Source organism: Carassius auratus, chromosome 38 (genome assembly GCF_003368295.1).
Source record: "Carassius auratus strain Wakin chromosome 38, ASM336829v1, whole genome shotgun sequence".
Classification (NCBI taxonomy): domain Eukaryota; kingdom Metazoa; phylum Chordata; class Actinopteri; order Cypriniformes; family Cyprinidae; genus Carassius; species Carassius auratus.
The window spans coordinates 19,468,190-19,485,279 of NC_039280.1; the positions used below are offsets into that span (position 1 = coordinate 19,468,190).

A 17,090-nucleotide genomic window follows, 5' to 3' on the forward strand; every position below is an offset into this window, starting at 1 on the left:
ACAAAAGGAATTCTGTTCTTTTGAAGTTTCGATTCATCAAAGAATCTTGAAAAATGTACCAGCATTTCCACAAAAATATTGAGCAGCATATGTTGTCCACACATTATTAGTACAGTAGTAAAACAATATTACACACTATATTATACTGTACAATATTTATTATTTTACCAAAATTTCATAATAAATATTAATGTACAAACAAATGCAGACTTGCTAAGATTTCTAATCTCCCCAAGTCCACACTTTTAAACAGCAGTCTATCATTATTAAGCAATCTAAGTAATGGGCACTTTTATTTTTAATGGTTATTTAAGAATTACACAAATAATAGTTTTAAATTGTATTAAGTCATCTCCACTGACCATTTTAGAAAATGGATACTTTTTTGTAATGCATTTGTTATGGAAAGTTCCTGCCATCTGTTGGTTCTTTTGTGTGTGTGTGTTTTAAATACAGTTGCTGGTCTATAATCAGTTCATCATATCCTGTCAGTGCTCATTATGATATAAAAGTTTTATGCTGATCCAATCTCAGGACACTTACACACCTGTTAATGTTTCATTTACCGTTTATCTCAGTCAGTTTCTCGCTCCTGCTTTCTGAATCTCTCTCTTTCTCTCTTTAAGAGTCTTTGACATCACGGACCCGACCGCACCGTGAGAAACCAGCACTTAGCCCAATTGGATTTTAAAGATGGTCAGCGAATAACATCATTTATTTAGCTCTTCTGTAATGGGATAAAAAGAAGAAAACAAGAGCGCGCACACAAGGGAGGAGTATGCCACTCAAAGCCATTTCTCTTTCTAGAAAGCCTTTATCGTTTGCATCAGATCCCAGCTATCAGTGGATTGGTGTTTATTCCTCTTCAAACTTGATTTATAATGTAGCGGATGAATTGTATGTGGAAGCTGCAGCAAATGATAAAAACAAGGTGGTTTATAGCACATACTCAAAAGCGTTTCGTTTGTGCGTAATTATTTTCATTCCATTAAGTCATTGCATGCCAACAGTCGTACGGTCCTCTCTCATGTTCAGATTAACTGTTATAAGAGCCGTGGCAGGGCTGAATATTAAATGTCCTGCATTAATTCTGTTAGGTAATAAAAACATCTGCTGCTGTAAACCATACGCACAAACACACATCACTCACAGCAGTCACCGTTCACGCTTTCAGAGGGATGTTTATTTGATCACACTTCTCAGAAAAGCTTTAAGCCAGTGATCCTACACCCACATCCATTTGTATATCATGAAAACATCATCACTTAAAGTCTGAAACCTGTGTGTGTGTGTTCATACAGTGAATGCTAAGGCTGTGTGACTACTAGTATAGTGTAGTGGTGATGGTTTTTTAGATGAATGTTTGATACTTCAAGATTGAGGCTGATGTCATTTCTGAGAATCATGCTTTGGGGCTGTCAGAAGGATTGAATGCTTTCTGGGTAGAAGAACCACATGCATTCACAAACTCGGCCCATAGAGATTGTGGCTGGACCTTATGAAGGCCTGTGAAAGGAACATAACACAAGTACATAATTTCCTCCCTCGGACATTCATACTTTCTTCATCTGTTATTATATTTTGTCAGATTTTCTTTAGTGTGAGGTCTGGCTGGTTTCAGATGAGTAGCACACACTCGGCACAGAGGATATGTTATGTGTAAGAGCGGTGTGTGTTTATGTGAGACTGATCTGATCCAGCAGGTGTGTCTGCATTGAGTTCATGATTTGAATTCCTACTAGCAGATCCCTGCTGCTGCAGATGACTGTGTGTTCGAGTCCACGTGTGCATTCTTTTGAACTCACTCTCTTAGTCTGGCGTCATGTAGACAACTCTAGTTAAGATGCTTGCCCTTTTTTTTTATCATCAATGACTTTCTTGATTTAAGTATACATAGCACCAGAAACCAACAGCCCTGCAGCCGGCCTGCATTAAAAGCCCTGCCCTTTCTCTAACCTAAATGTTCGTGTGTAACATTATTATTTATGGGCTGAGAATAACTATAGATTTCTATTGTGTATTTACGCTGCTGAAGCAGTTTGTGTGTGTCTGTTTGATTTCCCTCTCATAAAGCTCTCTAAAGGTTTCCCAAAAGGCTATGACCTTGTATCCTTTTAGAGATCGATGCTCATTATTCCAGGATGGAGAGTTATATTAATCTCCGCCGCTTTCTTTATAGAGTGGACATCTTTACTTCATACCCAATACATGTATGCACAGTCATTAACTGCTGTCATTACTAAGTGTTGGGCAGTAGGCTTGATATTGATTATATGTCACTGAACGGTTGCATTGGTCCAAATTACAGGTCCTGTTTACACCTGGGAATTATATGTCTCAGGGTTATTTGATCACATCACTCTTTTCCGTGTAATGAAAGTGAAAAGAGCCAGTCAAGCTCCAAAATGAGCAAAAAGCAGTAAACACATCATGAAAGTGATCCATATGAGTTGTGCTCTCAAGTCTGCTGAAGCTGAACAATAGCTCTGTGTGACAATGGACACTATAGTTCAGAAATATGGGGGTCAAAAAGATTATTATTGTTTGTTTGTTTGTTTGCTTTTGTCAGAAATTGAATGAAAAGTGACAGTAAAAACATTTAAGTACCGCTGCACTTTTGAGTCATGGACATAAAAATCATTATTTGCACAAAAAATATGAAGTATTTTTTCTTTTTTTACATTGTTAATAATAAGAAATGTTTCTTGTGCAGCAATTATTATTATTGATATGTATCATATATCAAAGATATATATATCTTAGCTTTTGAGCGTGATAATGTTTGTTTTGACACTTGTGGAGGTGCAGGGGTTAGATGTGCTGAATTGTTATTTCTGTGTGTGATCCTCAGATCATCAGAAGCTAGAAAGAGAGGCCAGGATCTGCCGTCTGCTTAAACATCCCAACATAGGTGAGTCTCAACAACTTGGTTTGTGCGCAATATTCCCATGAAGGGGGTGCAGATTCAAGTCCGGCATGCAACATGCCTCTTCTCCCTTCAGTAGTTAAGAACAATAGTGTGTGTGTATGTCTGTACACAGTGAAACCTACTGTACAAAGATTCTAGTCACATTCAACCCAAGATTATTTGCATGGCATGAGAAAGGATGTGGCTGACAAGACCGAGCACACAGACAAAATCTGCACCTCATGCAAAATCATGAAAATAGCACAGGCATCATCCCTTCAGGTTCCCTTCTGTGAGAGAACAACATGGTGCTGTGGAAGACAGGAAAATGTCAGTGGCTAAGATGTTTCAGGATGGTGACATTTGGCACTGAGGGTAATTAGATAATTCCCCAAGAGCAAAAAAAGTAAGTATTTGTGAATTAAACTTTATAAAGTATTTGGTGATTTTGAAGACTTCAGCAGGAATAAAACCAATGATTGGGACAGTTCAATAAAATCTCCTTTAACTGTGTTTCCATGACACATACCGCAAGCTAATTTAACAGAGATAATTCACACAGAAGTGGCAATTTGTCAGCATTTACTTTCCCTCACAAGATAAGGTGTCAGACACAATGTTCAATTTACTGTAAACCGAAAGGCTCCAAAAAAAGGTTTGGATGACTTTGGCCATTCCAAGTCTTCATACTATAGCTTTATGCGAGTATAAATCTAAATGTTAGTAATTGTTCATTGGTTATCACTCCCTAGTAGTCACAATCATTCATGTGACAGTCACCGGTGGTGTTTGGTATCAGTGACCGCTAACTAGAGCCTGACCGATATGGGGTTTTTGGTGCCGATATCAATATTAGGGAGTTAAAAAAAAGAGGGATATTGATATATCGGCCAATATTCTTTGTGTATATTATACTTGTTCAACGGATCAAAAAATCTCACGATTCGAATCATATTACAGTTTTTGACCCACGGATAGGATAATTTTTCGGATCACCAAGAAAATATGTTTTAATTCATAAAATATTTCAATTTAACTTGCTTTCCATTTATTACTTAAAGCGAAGTACTACTTTGATACCACAGCAAATACTACTAGATTAACTAAGATATTTTAAACATGATTAAAGAGCCGTAAGAATAAGAACAAATACACAAATTACAAGCATAGATAAATACAACACAATATGTTACAAATAAAATAAGGTCGGAAATATTCAAATACAGAAATTCATTAATTAGGGAAAATAACATTTGCATAGTGTTTAAATCTGTACAAATCAAATATAGATCTTTATCACAGCTGTTTTGTTGTTGGATGATCATTAATGACTGCAGCAGTATTTATAGGCCACTGTCCCTTTAAGACCTGATGCACAGATCCAATATAATGTTTCACATCCCATCCCATTTTTTTCTCAGCTGTTTTTGCTCACTTGAGACATAACTGACTGGGTTTACCTGTCGAGAATGATTGTCGAGATGGGTATTTTGTAATTTTATTTGTCTATTCAGAGGATTTAGAAGCATGGGCACTGCTAGGCCATTTTTAGTGGGGCTATAAATGACTTCTCAGCCCCCCTACAATTTTGCGATTAGCTTCACAAACTGTAGGTTAATGCAAATTTGTGATTGCCTCTCCCATTTAAATTTCAATCGGCTTCTCCTCGTCTTTCAGCGTGTTCTTCAATCCTCAGAGGACAAGGTCTATGTTTATCGCTAGATTGTTATAATATCTTCATCTGTGCAGTTTTTTTGTCTCAGTTTACAAAATATCATGGAGGAGCAATCGGTTCCCCATCTACTGTAGCCTAAGGGTGGACTCATTCTAAAGAGGACCTCACCTCTAGAAATACACTACGATTGCGTTCGATAGGGTTCCTCTAGCTGAAGAGATCCCCTGAATTTGGTGCGGATTCGCCGTGCCGTTATGGAAATATGGCCGTTCAAATTTTCAATGGTTTTCCTTGGATTTAAGTTTTAAAGCATTTCATCCAGGTTACCAATAGCAAACAATGGAGCTGCTGGACAAAGTAATTACACCATTTAAAAAAAAAAATGTTGTTCGTTATATGTTCTGGGGGGAAAAAGGGTTCATATCGGGATATTCCCAGATACCGATATATCGGCAACAAGCTCACATAGGCAAAATGATATATCGGCAGGGCTCTACATCTAACCTCCAAAAAACACAGATTTAGATACTTTAAAGTTGCTTTTTCATACTTGGCAGCATAAATCATATTTTTCTTCTAATACAAACAGAAGCTCAGACATTCTGCTTGATCTCTCCTTTTTTGTAGTCTTGTTTTTCTTCTTTCTAGGAAGTGTTTGTCCTTTCCCACCCTTTATTGTCTAGCCATCTTGAATGGCCCTTTCTTCCTCCTCTCTCTCTCTCTCTCTCTCTCTATCTCTGTCTCTCTCTCTCTCTATCTCTCTCTCTCTCTCTCTCAGGTTGTCATGTTTTCTGCATGGACTGCCAATAAACTTCTAACAAAAAGAGCAGTCAAGTGTGGGTATGAGAGAGAGAGCATTCTTAAGGAGCAGATCGCCTTTGGTGACCAAGACTCAAGCTAACACACTTGTTAATTTCTTCTCCTTTTGTCTTGGACATACATTTACACAATACACACAGGGACCTTACAGCCTTTGTACAGGTTATCAATAGTAGGGTTTGTTGTCCATGAACCCTCTTTCAAAAAACCAGCAGATATGAACACATGACTGCCGTCGGCCCACAGACACACAACAAGAGCTGATGGAATGATAGGAGCCTGTCACACACAACCCACATGCATCTACATACATTCTTAATGTTATCTCACGCAGTGCTATGCCTTCAGGCATGCATTTCTGGTGTGACAATATGTTAGAAAGGAACCATGCATCCCTGTGGAGCTCTTCAGTAGCCCACACCCAGTGCTGGTGTTTTTCCTCTAAGCAAAAAACTTCTTTTACCAATAAAATAAAAGATTTGATTTATGTGTCTGGTACTGGCATTCGAAAAAGATGTTGAGCTGTTTGATATCACTTCACTGGTAACCAAAGAACAAAAGATAAAGAGAAGTAAATGTCTGGGGGTGGGGGAGGAATATAAAATGTTCCACTGTTCATAAAGGCTGCATTTATTTGATTAAACAATACAATAAAAACAATTATTTTAACCATATTAGTTTGAAATAGAAATCTTTATACATTAACATTAAGTTACTTTACTCCCACTTTTGATCAGTTTAGTTAATTTAATTGAATGGTTGTGTGTGTGCGTGTATATTACTTTTGTTATTAATTTTATATAGACATACATTTTATAAACATTCACAGCTACACCGATGCAAAACTCACATATTCATGCGTTTCGATTAGTGTTACTGCTTTTTCCCCTTTTAGTGCTATACAAGTAAAGCATAGAACTAGTTCAAATCAAAAACATTAGGGCAATTAGTTCAGAGAGTGTCATCTTTATTTGAGTACCACACAAAACATCGGCTCTATGCACACTTCTCTCAGGCCGAGCTGTTAAAATCACTCTCTATTTAAACACTGTTCACAGCACCTTCAGTCTGAATTGTGTTAAAACCCAGTCCTCCTGTCAGAATGTGTGTGTTTGTGTCAGCGCTGCAGGTGATCCTGGGTGGATGTGGAGATAATATATTTCTGTTTTGCCGTCTCTGCCCTCCTCTAGCACAGCCACCTCCCTCACATTGGCTGAGATTAATGCACGCTGTCATTTACACGGACCCACACACAATGAGAACGAGCTGGGGGTCTCTTAATGGCTGCGTGTGTGTGTGTGAGATCTGGCAGGTGCACTGTTTCAAATCTGTAACTACCGATGACAAATTCATTACCTTCAATCAGGATAACAAATGTTCCTTGCCTTACTTGCAATGCCACCGCTCCCTCTGTAATGCAAAGACCGAAGTTCCTTCTGTGATTTATATTTTTATTTAATTTTTTTAAGTGGGCATTGTTCAAATTTATTTATTTTCACAGGTCATAACTGCACAGTGTAAAATGTATCAAGTAGTTTTCCCAAAGATAAAAATATTTGTCTTAATTGCCATCTAATATGATTTGTCGCATGTATCCTTCACAGAGGAAACAATTGCAGCAGCACTGCCATAATTACAGTCAAGAGTTTTCTTTGTGTGGCATTTGAAGTTTATATACGTTTTAAATGGGTTAGTTATGAGGTACATTTCAGCTAGGATGCTGCCTTAGAAGACATTAGGCAGCAAGGTTGGGATTTGTAATAGAACTAATGAGGATGACTTCATGGGCAGGTCAAGAAAAGGAGAAAAGCTCCTTCTGTTCATCCTTATGTTGTTTCTCCCTTCTCTCATTCTCTCTTTCTGTTTTCCCTCAACAGTGCGTCTCCATGACAGTATCTCAGAAGAAGGCTTTCATTACCTGGTCTTTGACCTGTAAGTATCGAATCAGACACTGTGATCTTCATCTCACTTCTGTGTAAATCAGGATTGACGCCAGTGTACTCAAAATTTCCACTTCCTTTAAGCCTTGTTTGGCAGTTATTAACTGTTAATTACCAGAAAATGTAATAGAAGTATGACAATTTATTCTCTAGCCAGTAGGCCCGTTTCTCTGTACCATAGAAATCCTAGAATACTTTTCTTTATTTCTGAACTCCTTTGCTTAAGTTATGTTTACATCATGTTAAACGATTATCAGTATTGAGGGTGTAGACTCCTCTACTTAACTGCATGTAAGTGTATGTGTGTAGATTGTGTCTGTATGGCCCTCTCTCAAGGCTCTTGTATCATTAGGACTCTGATAGCGCTCGCCCAACACTCGAGTGGCGGCCCGTGGTCATAAAACTCTCCATTAGCCACATATTCCTCTACAGGCCTTGTGCTCTTTATAGTTTATAGCTGAATGGAACCGCTGTGGGTTCTCCGTACTTTGAGCTCTTGATAAAGTCTTTATTTCTTCTTGTAGCGTAACTGGTGGAGAGTTGTTTGAAGACATCGTCGCAAGAGAATATTACAGTGAAGCAGATGCAAGGTAAGTTTAAAAATCTGCCAAAAATCATATCATTGTTTATTTGACACTTATAATATACACTACTGGGGCTATAGTTTGGAGTCACTGAATCCTTTATTCAGCAAGAATGCATTAAAGCGACATTTGTATGTTTCAAAGAACACAAAAAATGTATCACAATTTCCACAAAGCTACTGTATTAAGCATTAGTGTGTGGATTTTTAATACTATGGTGCATCAATCTTATAGTTTTTCCTCTATTCAAAGTTCCATGATAATACTTTCTGCAGCCATCACTGTACCGCTTTTGTAAGCCCTCAAAAAGAAAAATTATTGTCTCTAACGCTGCCCTTTGCCTCTCAGACAGCGAGACAATCATTAAATGTCAGGGTTATGCAACTAATTACTGATATTTTATTTCAAATAATGTCAAGTTATGTAAATTCGCTCAGTGCTTTAACAGGGATGGTAGCTGGCCTGCAATGAGGTATTATTTTTAACCTGTTGCCGGGATAGGCGTCCCCTTAAATTAAAGCTGACTGTCTACACTTCAGTCCATTTCCACTTCATATTCAGCACTAAGCCGAAATAACAAAATTAGTGTCACTTTGCAATTACTTTTGGAAGACACTCTCCAGTCTTACAACATGAAGGCTGCTTCTGAGAGTTTGCATCAAGGGAGAACAGAGAGAGTTTTTACTGGAAAGTGCCTCCGTAATGGGAAGGAATGGAATGCAGTACACAGATTTTGCCAAATTTGGACACAAGAAATGCCTTTCTCGTCATCCTTCCTCAAGAGAGCTTTAGGGAATATCTAATGGGGCACTTTCTTTACTCAACCGATGTTGCTTGTATTTCTGCAAGCTCTCTTTTTGCTCTCTCTTTACATTTACATTTATGCATTTTTGTGACTTACAAGTGCATTCATATTTTATTTTATTTTTATCAGTATGTATGTTCTTTTGGAATTGAACCCACAAACTTTTGTGCTGCTAACGCAATGCGCTACCTCTGAGCCACAGGAATACATAAACTGAATCATTCAGAAATCTTAAATTTTTCAAGTATTCTACCAAACAAACAAAAGAAACCTTCAGAGAGATGTCACCCCCACCCAACACGCCCTCTGTCCTCAGGTCATGACCTTTCGAACAGGTTTCAGAGCTCTGTAATGAGCGGCTCCACTCGCTGCATTTATAAGCATTCCTGCTCCACCGGTGCTCATTATTTCTGTCCTCTCTCTGTCTGTGGAAAGACCTCTACGGTGCAAGTCTGTCAGAGCAACAAATGCACATCTGTGTAGTATTGCTGGGATATAGATATACACGATTGTTCAAAAGTATAGGGTTGGTAAGATTTGTTCTCACCAAGGCTACATTTATTTGATCACAAATACATTACAACGGTAATATTGTAATATTATGAGAATTTTAAAAGTAACTGTTTCTTTGAACACACACACATTCAGCTTCAGGAAATTTGTTTTGGCATTTGGATAACATGGTAAATGTATTTTCATTCCCATCTTGGAAAGCTTCTCTGGCAGCTTTGAGAACCACAAAACAAACCAGAGTATTTCTCTGTGCAAATCTCAGTCTGTCTGCACAGGCCAGATCCTGCAGCTGGATTTCTTAGCTCCCAGTCTTCTATCTGGAGTTAGATCCTTGTACTAATGCCTGGGTTTCTCTCCCTAATCCAACCTTCTTTTCCTCCTCCCTGCTTTCTGTTTCTCAGTCATTGCATCAATCAGATCCTGGAAAGCGTCAGCCACATCCACCAGCATGACATTGTGCACAGGGACCTCAAGGTGAGTCATGCCGTCACTGTGGCAACGTGCCAACACACGAGCTTGCGTCATCCAAGCCCTCCTCCTCTTGGCAACTCTGTGGCGTCATTTGCACACACTCGGACTCGTGCTAGCAACATTAAACGCTCTGTGGACACCGTTGTATGGCGTTTGATTGTGTTGTTTCTTTCTCTTGACGTCAGAGCACAGACGATTGGCTGTGGCCAATCCTGAGGGGTCATTTGATGATAAGCACAATGCAGAAAGCAAACATGGATGATGGAAAGATTAGGTTTATTAAATGCCATCATTCAATCTGAACCTCATACTGGATTGAAATTTAAATGACCATTTCCTTTTTGCTTTGTTTACTATATCTACATCTGTTAGGAAGATGTGGAGATAATTATTTTATTTTTTTAAATGATAACTGATGAAATACATAATAGATCAGTGGCATGTGGTGGGGCAAAAATGTGTCGAACCCCAAACCATTGCTTTTCCATATTAGTTCACCGCTTTAAATGTAAGGCAGACAGAGGAGTACTGGAGGCAGGCCGGTTGCTGTGGAAACCTGTGTGATGTCATAGTGGCTGCAGCATCATGGCATGATGGGGAGCGTGTCATTTTACCTCCTCTAATTCATCAGAGGGAAAGAGACGGAACTGTTGAAAACAGACAGACAGGGAGGAAAAGGAAATGTGACGAGCAGGAGCTAGACCGAGAAAGAGTGTTTAGGAGGGAAGAGGGAGACTGAGTCCGTCCCTAGGGTTGCAGGACAGGGGCGCTGGAGGGGACAGAGGGGCTGGATTTGATTGAAGATGTAAGAATAACGTTGACAGATAAAATATATCTCTGTGTTGCTACTGTTAACTAAAATTAAAACTATTAAAAAATTATTTTAAGTAATTGAAATAAGATTTTATAAATTAGATTTATAAATTATTTTATTTTATATGATAAAAAATATGTAAAAAAAATTATAACCTTATTAATAATTACTCAATTCTGTTATTAAATAATACGGTAACATTTTCGAATAGGTAACACATGATAACTATTAACTACGACATTTCTCTCAATAAATTCTTAATTTGCTGCTTATTAATAGTTAGTAAGGTAGTTGTTAGGTTTAAGTATTGGGTAAGATTAGAGATGCAGAATGAGGTCAAGTAGAATAAGGCATAATATGTTCTTAATAAGAACTAATACATGGCTAATAATCTAGTGATATGCATGCTAATAAGCAACTAATAGGTGTTACCTATTCTAAAGTGTTACCAATAATACTAAAATAAATGTGCCCATTAAATAATAATAATAAAATAAAAAGTCTTAATGATTTGCAGTTGTTGATAGTTTTTGTTAATACTAGGATATGGCGCTTAGCATTTTTTTGTGTGTGTTTTTATTTTAAAAAAAATTAATAATTAAAACATTTGAGTGCATCTCAGTATGGTGTATCTGCTGCATGAGTTGACAATCTTGTTTTGGCTTGGCTTGTGAATATTCATTAGTTTACATGATTGGTCAGTCCAAGTAGGTAATCTAGCCATGTCAGCATCATACACATAAATCATGATGATATGATGGCACAGAAAGTCTGTTGTGTCTGTTCCACTATAAACGTGTTGGGGCAGTTTTTGCAGCATGACTGTGCAGTGTCCGGGTCAGGGCTATGCCTGCAGCATTCAGAGGCAGTGGGGTGTGCAGGACAGCGGGGCGAGAGAGCAGCTCACCCCTGCTCTCGTAGCAAGAGATAACAAGCCCTTCGCTCTGTCTCTTCATGAATTATGCAGCCCAGAGCAATGAGCGTGCGGTCACAGCTATCCATCCGCTTTATATACACACACACACAAACACGCCAGTAAGATATAGACACAATATGCAATCTCTCCTTTTACTCTTACACACGTTACAAGCATGCACACATTTCTGTCTCTCTCACTTGATGCACACTGTAGTCCAAGTCTGGATCTCAGTATTGCTGCAATGTGATGATGAAAGACTCTCCTCATAGATCATGCTGGATACATTTACGTCCTTTTATGCAGATCACAGCTGATTAAACTCCGTGTCAGTAGGCTTGATCGTCACCTTTAGCATAATCATGCACAGACTAAATGAGCAGCCGTATGGGATTAAATGCATGTGGATTGCACGGCATGATTCTTTTGGCTCGTGCTACTGGATATTTTATTTTCCCTATTTTTATATTTGAATTACCATTTTTCTGTCATCTAGTGCTTATTTAAAGTTAATCTTGAAAAACGCTATTTAATTTAAATGATGCTTAAACTTGCAGCATTAAAAACAATCTCTGTTTATTTCTGTTTAATTCAGGTCAAAAGGTATAAAATAATGAAACTGTAGTAACATTAAGATGTCTATGAAAAAAAAAAGTGAAAATATAAAAATAAATCTAATTCAAAATGTTTATTAAATTCTGCAGTATATTAGTATATAAATACTACTTGTAGCATTCAAAACAAGTTGTTTTAATCCAGTCACTTCAGTGGGAGTCTGTGTGATTAGGAATTTGGTGTGAATTAGATTTTGGAACAGGAATCAATTTGTCACGTGACTCTGTTGACCAGAAGAAAGCTGCTTCTGTATGAGCTGGTTCATACATCACTACACTATTGACAGTAGTCAATAGACCTTTTTTGCCATTTGAAATTTCACCTTAACATGTGACAAGCTTTGTTTTAGTGTTAAAATCACACTATCTTCTCCCTCATTTTAATTATTTCTTCCCTCCTACCCTTTCCTCTGCCACGTGTCCTCCTGTAGCCAGAGAACCTGCTGTTGGCCAGTAAGATGAAGGGGGCGGCAGTGAAGTTGGCTGATTTTGGCCTTGCCATCGAGGTGCAGGGAGATCAGCAGGCCTGGTTCGGTAAGACTTCTCTGTTTTTCCTTCAACTCATTGGTAGCCTCATCTCTTAAAGGGATTTGGCTTGAAGCCATTCTAGTTCATCCTGATGCAGGATTGAATTCAATTCAACAGAATCAAATTAATTTCTCTGGTTTTTCAAATAAATATTCAATGCCCTGAAAATGCATCCGCTCATTTATATGGCACTGGTGCACGTAAACTCATTCTGAAAGCTGACTTTCAGCCAGTAGTGGCTTTTTTTATTGCTCTGTTTGCTCTCCATTGCATCTGTGGCTCTTGTGGGACAAGAGAGCTCTGGAAAGTAGCCAGCTTGTGGTTCTACCCTGTGCTCTTGGGAAATATGGAGTAGTTTTCTCAATGTTTACAGTCCTTTTGGAGTCAAGACTACTCACTTGAACCAGGTCAAAGGTCACAGACGACAAAGCCAGTGGACAAATTGGATTAAGCTTGTCCAACATCATGGGAATTTTTTATATGCTTTTTCACATTGCACAGCCTTATAAGAAAGGGTTATTTTTTCCTAAACAATTTTTTTTTGTTTAATGCAAACTGAAATGTTGCCTTATTTGTACTGCTCAGAATTTGATTATCATAGAGAGATGGTGTTGATGCTTTTTGATCTTAGATATTAAATGTTTTTAATCACATTCTGGATTTACAGGTTTTGCAGGCACCCCTGGATACCTCTCCCCTGAAGTCCTGAGAAAGGACCCCTATGGAAAACCAGTGGATATCTGGGCTTGTGGTAAGATTTTCACCCGTTTTATTTAGTGACCACATTAATATGATTTTAAGATTCTCTTTATTCTAGTGTTGTGTAATTTTGTAAATAGTTACAAAAACAAAAGTATGAAGTTACCAATTAGTTTTTTTCCTGGGCAGGTGTGATCTTGTATATCCTGCTGGTGGGTTACCCTCCTTTCTGGGATGAGGACCAGCACAAACTGTATCAACAGATCAAGGCTGGAGCCTATGATGTGAGTAACCACACTTACTGTTTGACTTAATGAGCTCTCACTGCTTTATAATCTAATGACTGTTTTAGATCTAATCTGACCTGAACATTTGTTCACATCCATATTACCATCCAAAAATTTGGATACACTGGTTGAAATATAAATTATTTTGTTACTGTAATAATGAAAAACTGTAAAAATGAACCTTGGGTCATCCAGTTTCAACTTTCAAAAAAACCTGCTGTGCCCTCCAGTGCCACTCCACTCTTCACTTCGCACTGCTCACATATCTGATGTAATTAAAGCAAACGTATACAAAACAGTTGTGTTGAACAAATGGTCTGTTTGTTGAAAAGTGATTGTAACCCATTTTAACACTCGAGTCGATTAACATGTATACGCGTTATGAGTCATTTTCTCCTGATAACCCCGAAAATAACTTAAATTACTTTCAGTTTTGATCGTACAGGTAAGAGAAAGACATCAATCTGTAAAGGGTCTACTTTTACTTGTATACACACATAATAACAACAAACTTTTGTGCATTTATAAAATAAAGATAACAAACAAGGTGTGCTGTCTGCATCCTTTGTCTGCGCTGATCTTCATTTACAAACACGTCATTAAAATGAACTGTAACTCCATGAATACTCAACGAAGAGACATGAGAGATATATCTTTAGAAAGCCTGACATGTCTACTACTAAACTAAACAAGTGCTGCTGAAAACAAATATTCTGTGATAAAATAATCCATATGAAAACAACGCGATGTCCGTTTTTCACGTCTCCATTCATTATATCTAATGTGACCACGCCCCCGCACTGAACGCTCTATTCAGATTATAATGTTTCACTGAAGCTCGCTGCTTGTAAACGCCGATACCACAGAAAACAACGCAGCGAGACAGTTCAAGTTTTTTTATTTGACTGTTTGCTTCACGATGAGAGGAATAAAGCATAATACACCCAAAAAACATGTGATGTGGATTACCTTAAGATTTGAGATTTGGATTTCCTCAGAGAAAAGAATGAAGTGCTTTATTCAGCAGAGATAATAAACATGAGTAAGTTTATTTTTATGTGTTTAAATAGTTGTACTATTTTTCACATAATGTGTAAACATTTTACTAGTTAGAATTTTTCCAAACGATAATTCCTGACTAAATGTATAATCAAGTGAAACATTATGAAGTTACATAATATACAAAACAACATAACAATATACAAAACTATACCATTCAAAAGCTTGATGTAAATAATATAAATATAACAAATGTAAATGTAACAAATGTAACAAACAATGCTGTTTTTTCAATTTATCCCCAAAACTAAATATTAATAATAATGATAATAATAATAATAACAATATTTTTTTGTATTTTTTGTGGAAAATCTGATTATTAAAACGATTTCTGAAGGATTGTGTGACTGGAGTATTGATGCAACAAATTCAGTTTGAAAAAAGTCAGCTTTGATTTTTCCTAATAAACTGTTTAACTGCTCCCCCAAGTGGATATTAAATTATGCTGTGGGATAATGAAATATATTCTAAATAAACTACAAACATGAAATTATATACATTTATTTTGTCCTCACATTCTTTCTTGTAACTCTTCCCTCTCAGTGACACAAGCTGACTGAAAGGCTCATTATGCAGCTCATTATGCAGGCCTTTGTCTTCTCAGGTGTACATCCCAATGACACACAAAACACAATCATGTACATACATGCTGCTCACATAATATTATAGCCCAGTTTGTGCTGATTACAGTGAGATTAGACTTTAGCCATTTAGTGGTGTATAAGCAACTGAAAAAAGCACAAATGTCAGGGCATTACAAAACTTCTCCAGGCCCCAAAAATACCCTTAGGCTCCAGAGGGTTAAGCTCAACCAGAAAGAGAAAGTGAAAGCCCTTTTATTAGACCTGTCTTTAATTGCCCATCAGTATGTTGACAGAGATGCTCTCATGGCCATCCCCATTCAGAGATTTCAGTGCCACCACATCGACCCAGAGTGGCGAACCCAGATTGAAGCCTTTGTTAATATTTAATAGGTTGGGATAGACAGCAGAGTTACTCAATAATAAATGATGGCGGCCCCCTCCTCTAGAGCTCAGGAGAGGAACATACAACTGAGGAGTCTTCATCATCATCATCATCATCATCTCAAACCCCAAAGGAAAACCAGTTTATAGTGGGATATTTCCTGTTGGTACTATTCTATATATCTGAAATGAGGTTACATCCTTCTTGCAGATGGCACAGTGTCATATTTTCGCAGTGACCAGCTGTAGCTCAAAGCTGCTGTTTGTAAACAATCTAGCATGATCAGAGTATGCATTCACACTAATTTGATTTCATTTGTGCTTTCTCCATCCCTCTTAGTCCAGATTGATAGGCTCTCTAAGTGCATTGGAGTATAGTGTGTTTGTTGAATAGTGGCATTGTCCATTTGATGGAGTGCTGCGGTATGAGAGAGATGTGATTACGAAGGCCGGTTTCGGTCTCAGCATTTTCAGCCATCCAGGTGGAAAACACCACTTTTCCATTTATCGTTTTAGCTGCTCTGCTTTAATCTTATTAACATCTATTACAGTCCATGGAAGCCATTGATCTTCGTGTTTGTCCATGTCTGTATTTGAGTGCTCTGTAACATACAGAAGCCTAAGACTAGTGAAAAAGCTTCTATTTTTCATTGTTTTCTTAATGTAATACACAGGTTTGTATTATTCGTATCAGTTGAGTTAACATTCATGTCTTAGCACCTGGTTTGTCCACCTTTTGCTTTAATGTTGATCTTCATGAACCAGTTTGTGTAAAACCTGATGATCATGTTCTTCAGCATTATTTATCCAAAGAGCGTCTTGAGCTTTAACTGGAACAATGTGTGACCATCTGTACACATGATCAAGGTCACAAATGTATCTATGATTGGTGACCTAGAAATGTTAAATTCATGATTCTTTCTGTAGAGCTTTTCATAATACATATCATTTTATTGTAGCTATACAGAAAATGTGATTAATTAGTTTATGAATACATTTAAAATATTTCTCTTTTCATCATACTATTATTTAGTTTAAATTCTTTCAAAATCTTTCTTTGAATTTCCAGGTTTAAATGAAACAAACCACAGGTTTTCCCTGTAGACCTCACTTTATTTCAAGAAAACTCAGTGGTCTTCTCTTTCTTTTGTCTTTTTATGTCTTAGTTTCCCTCTCCAGAGTGGGACACTGTTACCCCGGAGGCCAAAAACCTCATCAACCAGATGTTGACTATCAACCCAGCGAAGAGGATCACGGCTGACCAAGCGCTCAAACATCCGTGGGTCTGCGTAAGTGGACCTAAACCCCCAGCACTTTTCATTGTATCTCTCAAGGCTGATTTATATCGAACTACTGGCATGATGTCATGAAGCTTACACTCTAGTTTGCAGTAAAGCGAACATCTGCTAGCATGTTTGGTTGATTTAAAACATTAAACGAGACTCCATATCCAATTTGAATTGTATACAATCTGTGATTAACGTATATGAGTA

At 37.6% G+C, this 17,090-nt stretch overlaps 1 protein-coding gene across 27 annotated transcripts in view; it reads left to right on the forward strand.

Moving 5' to 3' along the window:
* The window catches only part of camk2g2 (calcium/calmodulin-dependent protein kinase (CaM kinase) II gamma 2), a 55,719-nt gene that overhangs the window by 19,959 nt on the left and 18,670 nt on the right, over window positions 1–17,090 (forward strand). For all 27 annotated transcript variants that reach the window (XM_026224602.1, XM_026224597.1, XM_026224601.1 and 24 more), the window contains exons 3-10: window positions 2,852–2,911; window positions 7,280–7,334; window positions 7,867–7,932; window positions 9,646–9,718; window positions 12,491–12,593; window positions 13,255–13,338; window positions 13,476–13,570; window positions 16,764–16,886. In XM_026224602.1, the coding sequence (XP_026080387.1) occupies window positions 2,852–2,911; window positions 7,280–7,334; window positions 7,867–7,932; window positions 9,646–9,718; window positions 12,491–12,593; window positions 13,255–13,338; window positions 13,476–13,570; window positions 16,764–16,886 (659 nt within the window). The remainder of the gene's footprint in view (window positions 1–2,851; window positions 2,912–7,279; window positions 7,335–7,866; window positions 7,933–9,645; window positions 9,719–12,490; window positions 12,594–13,254; window positions 13,339–13,475; window positions 13,571–16,763; window positions 16,887–17,090) is intronic.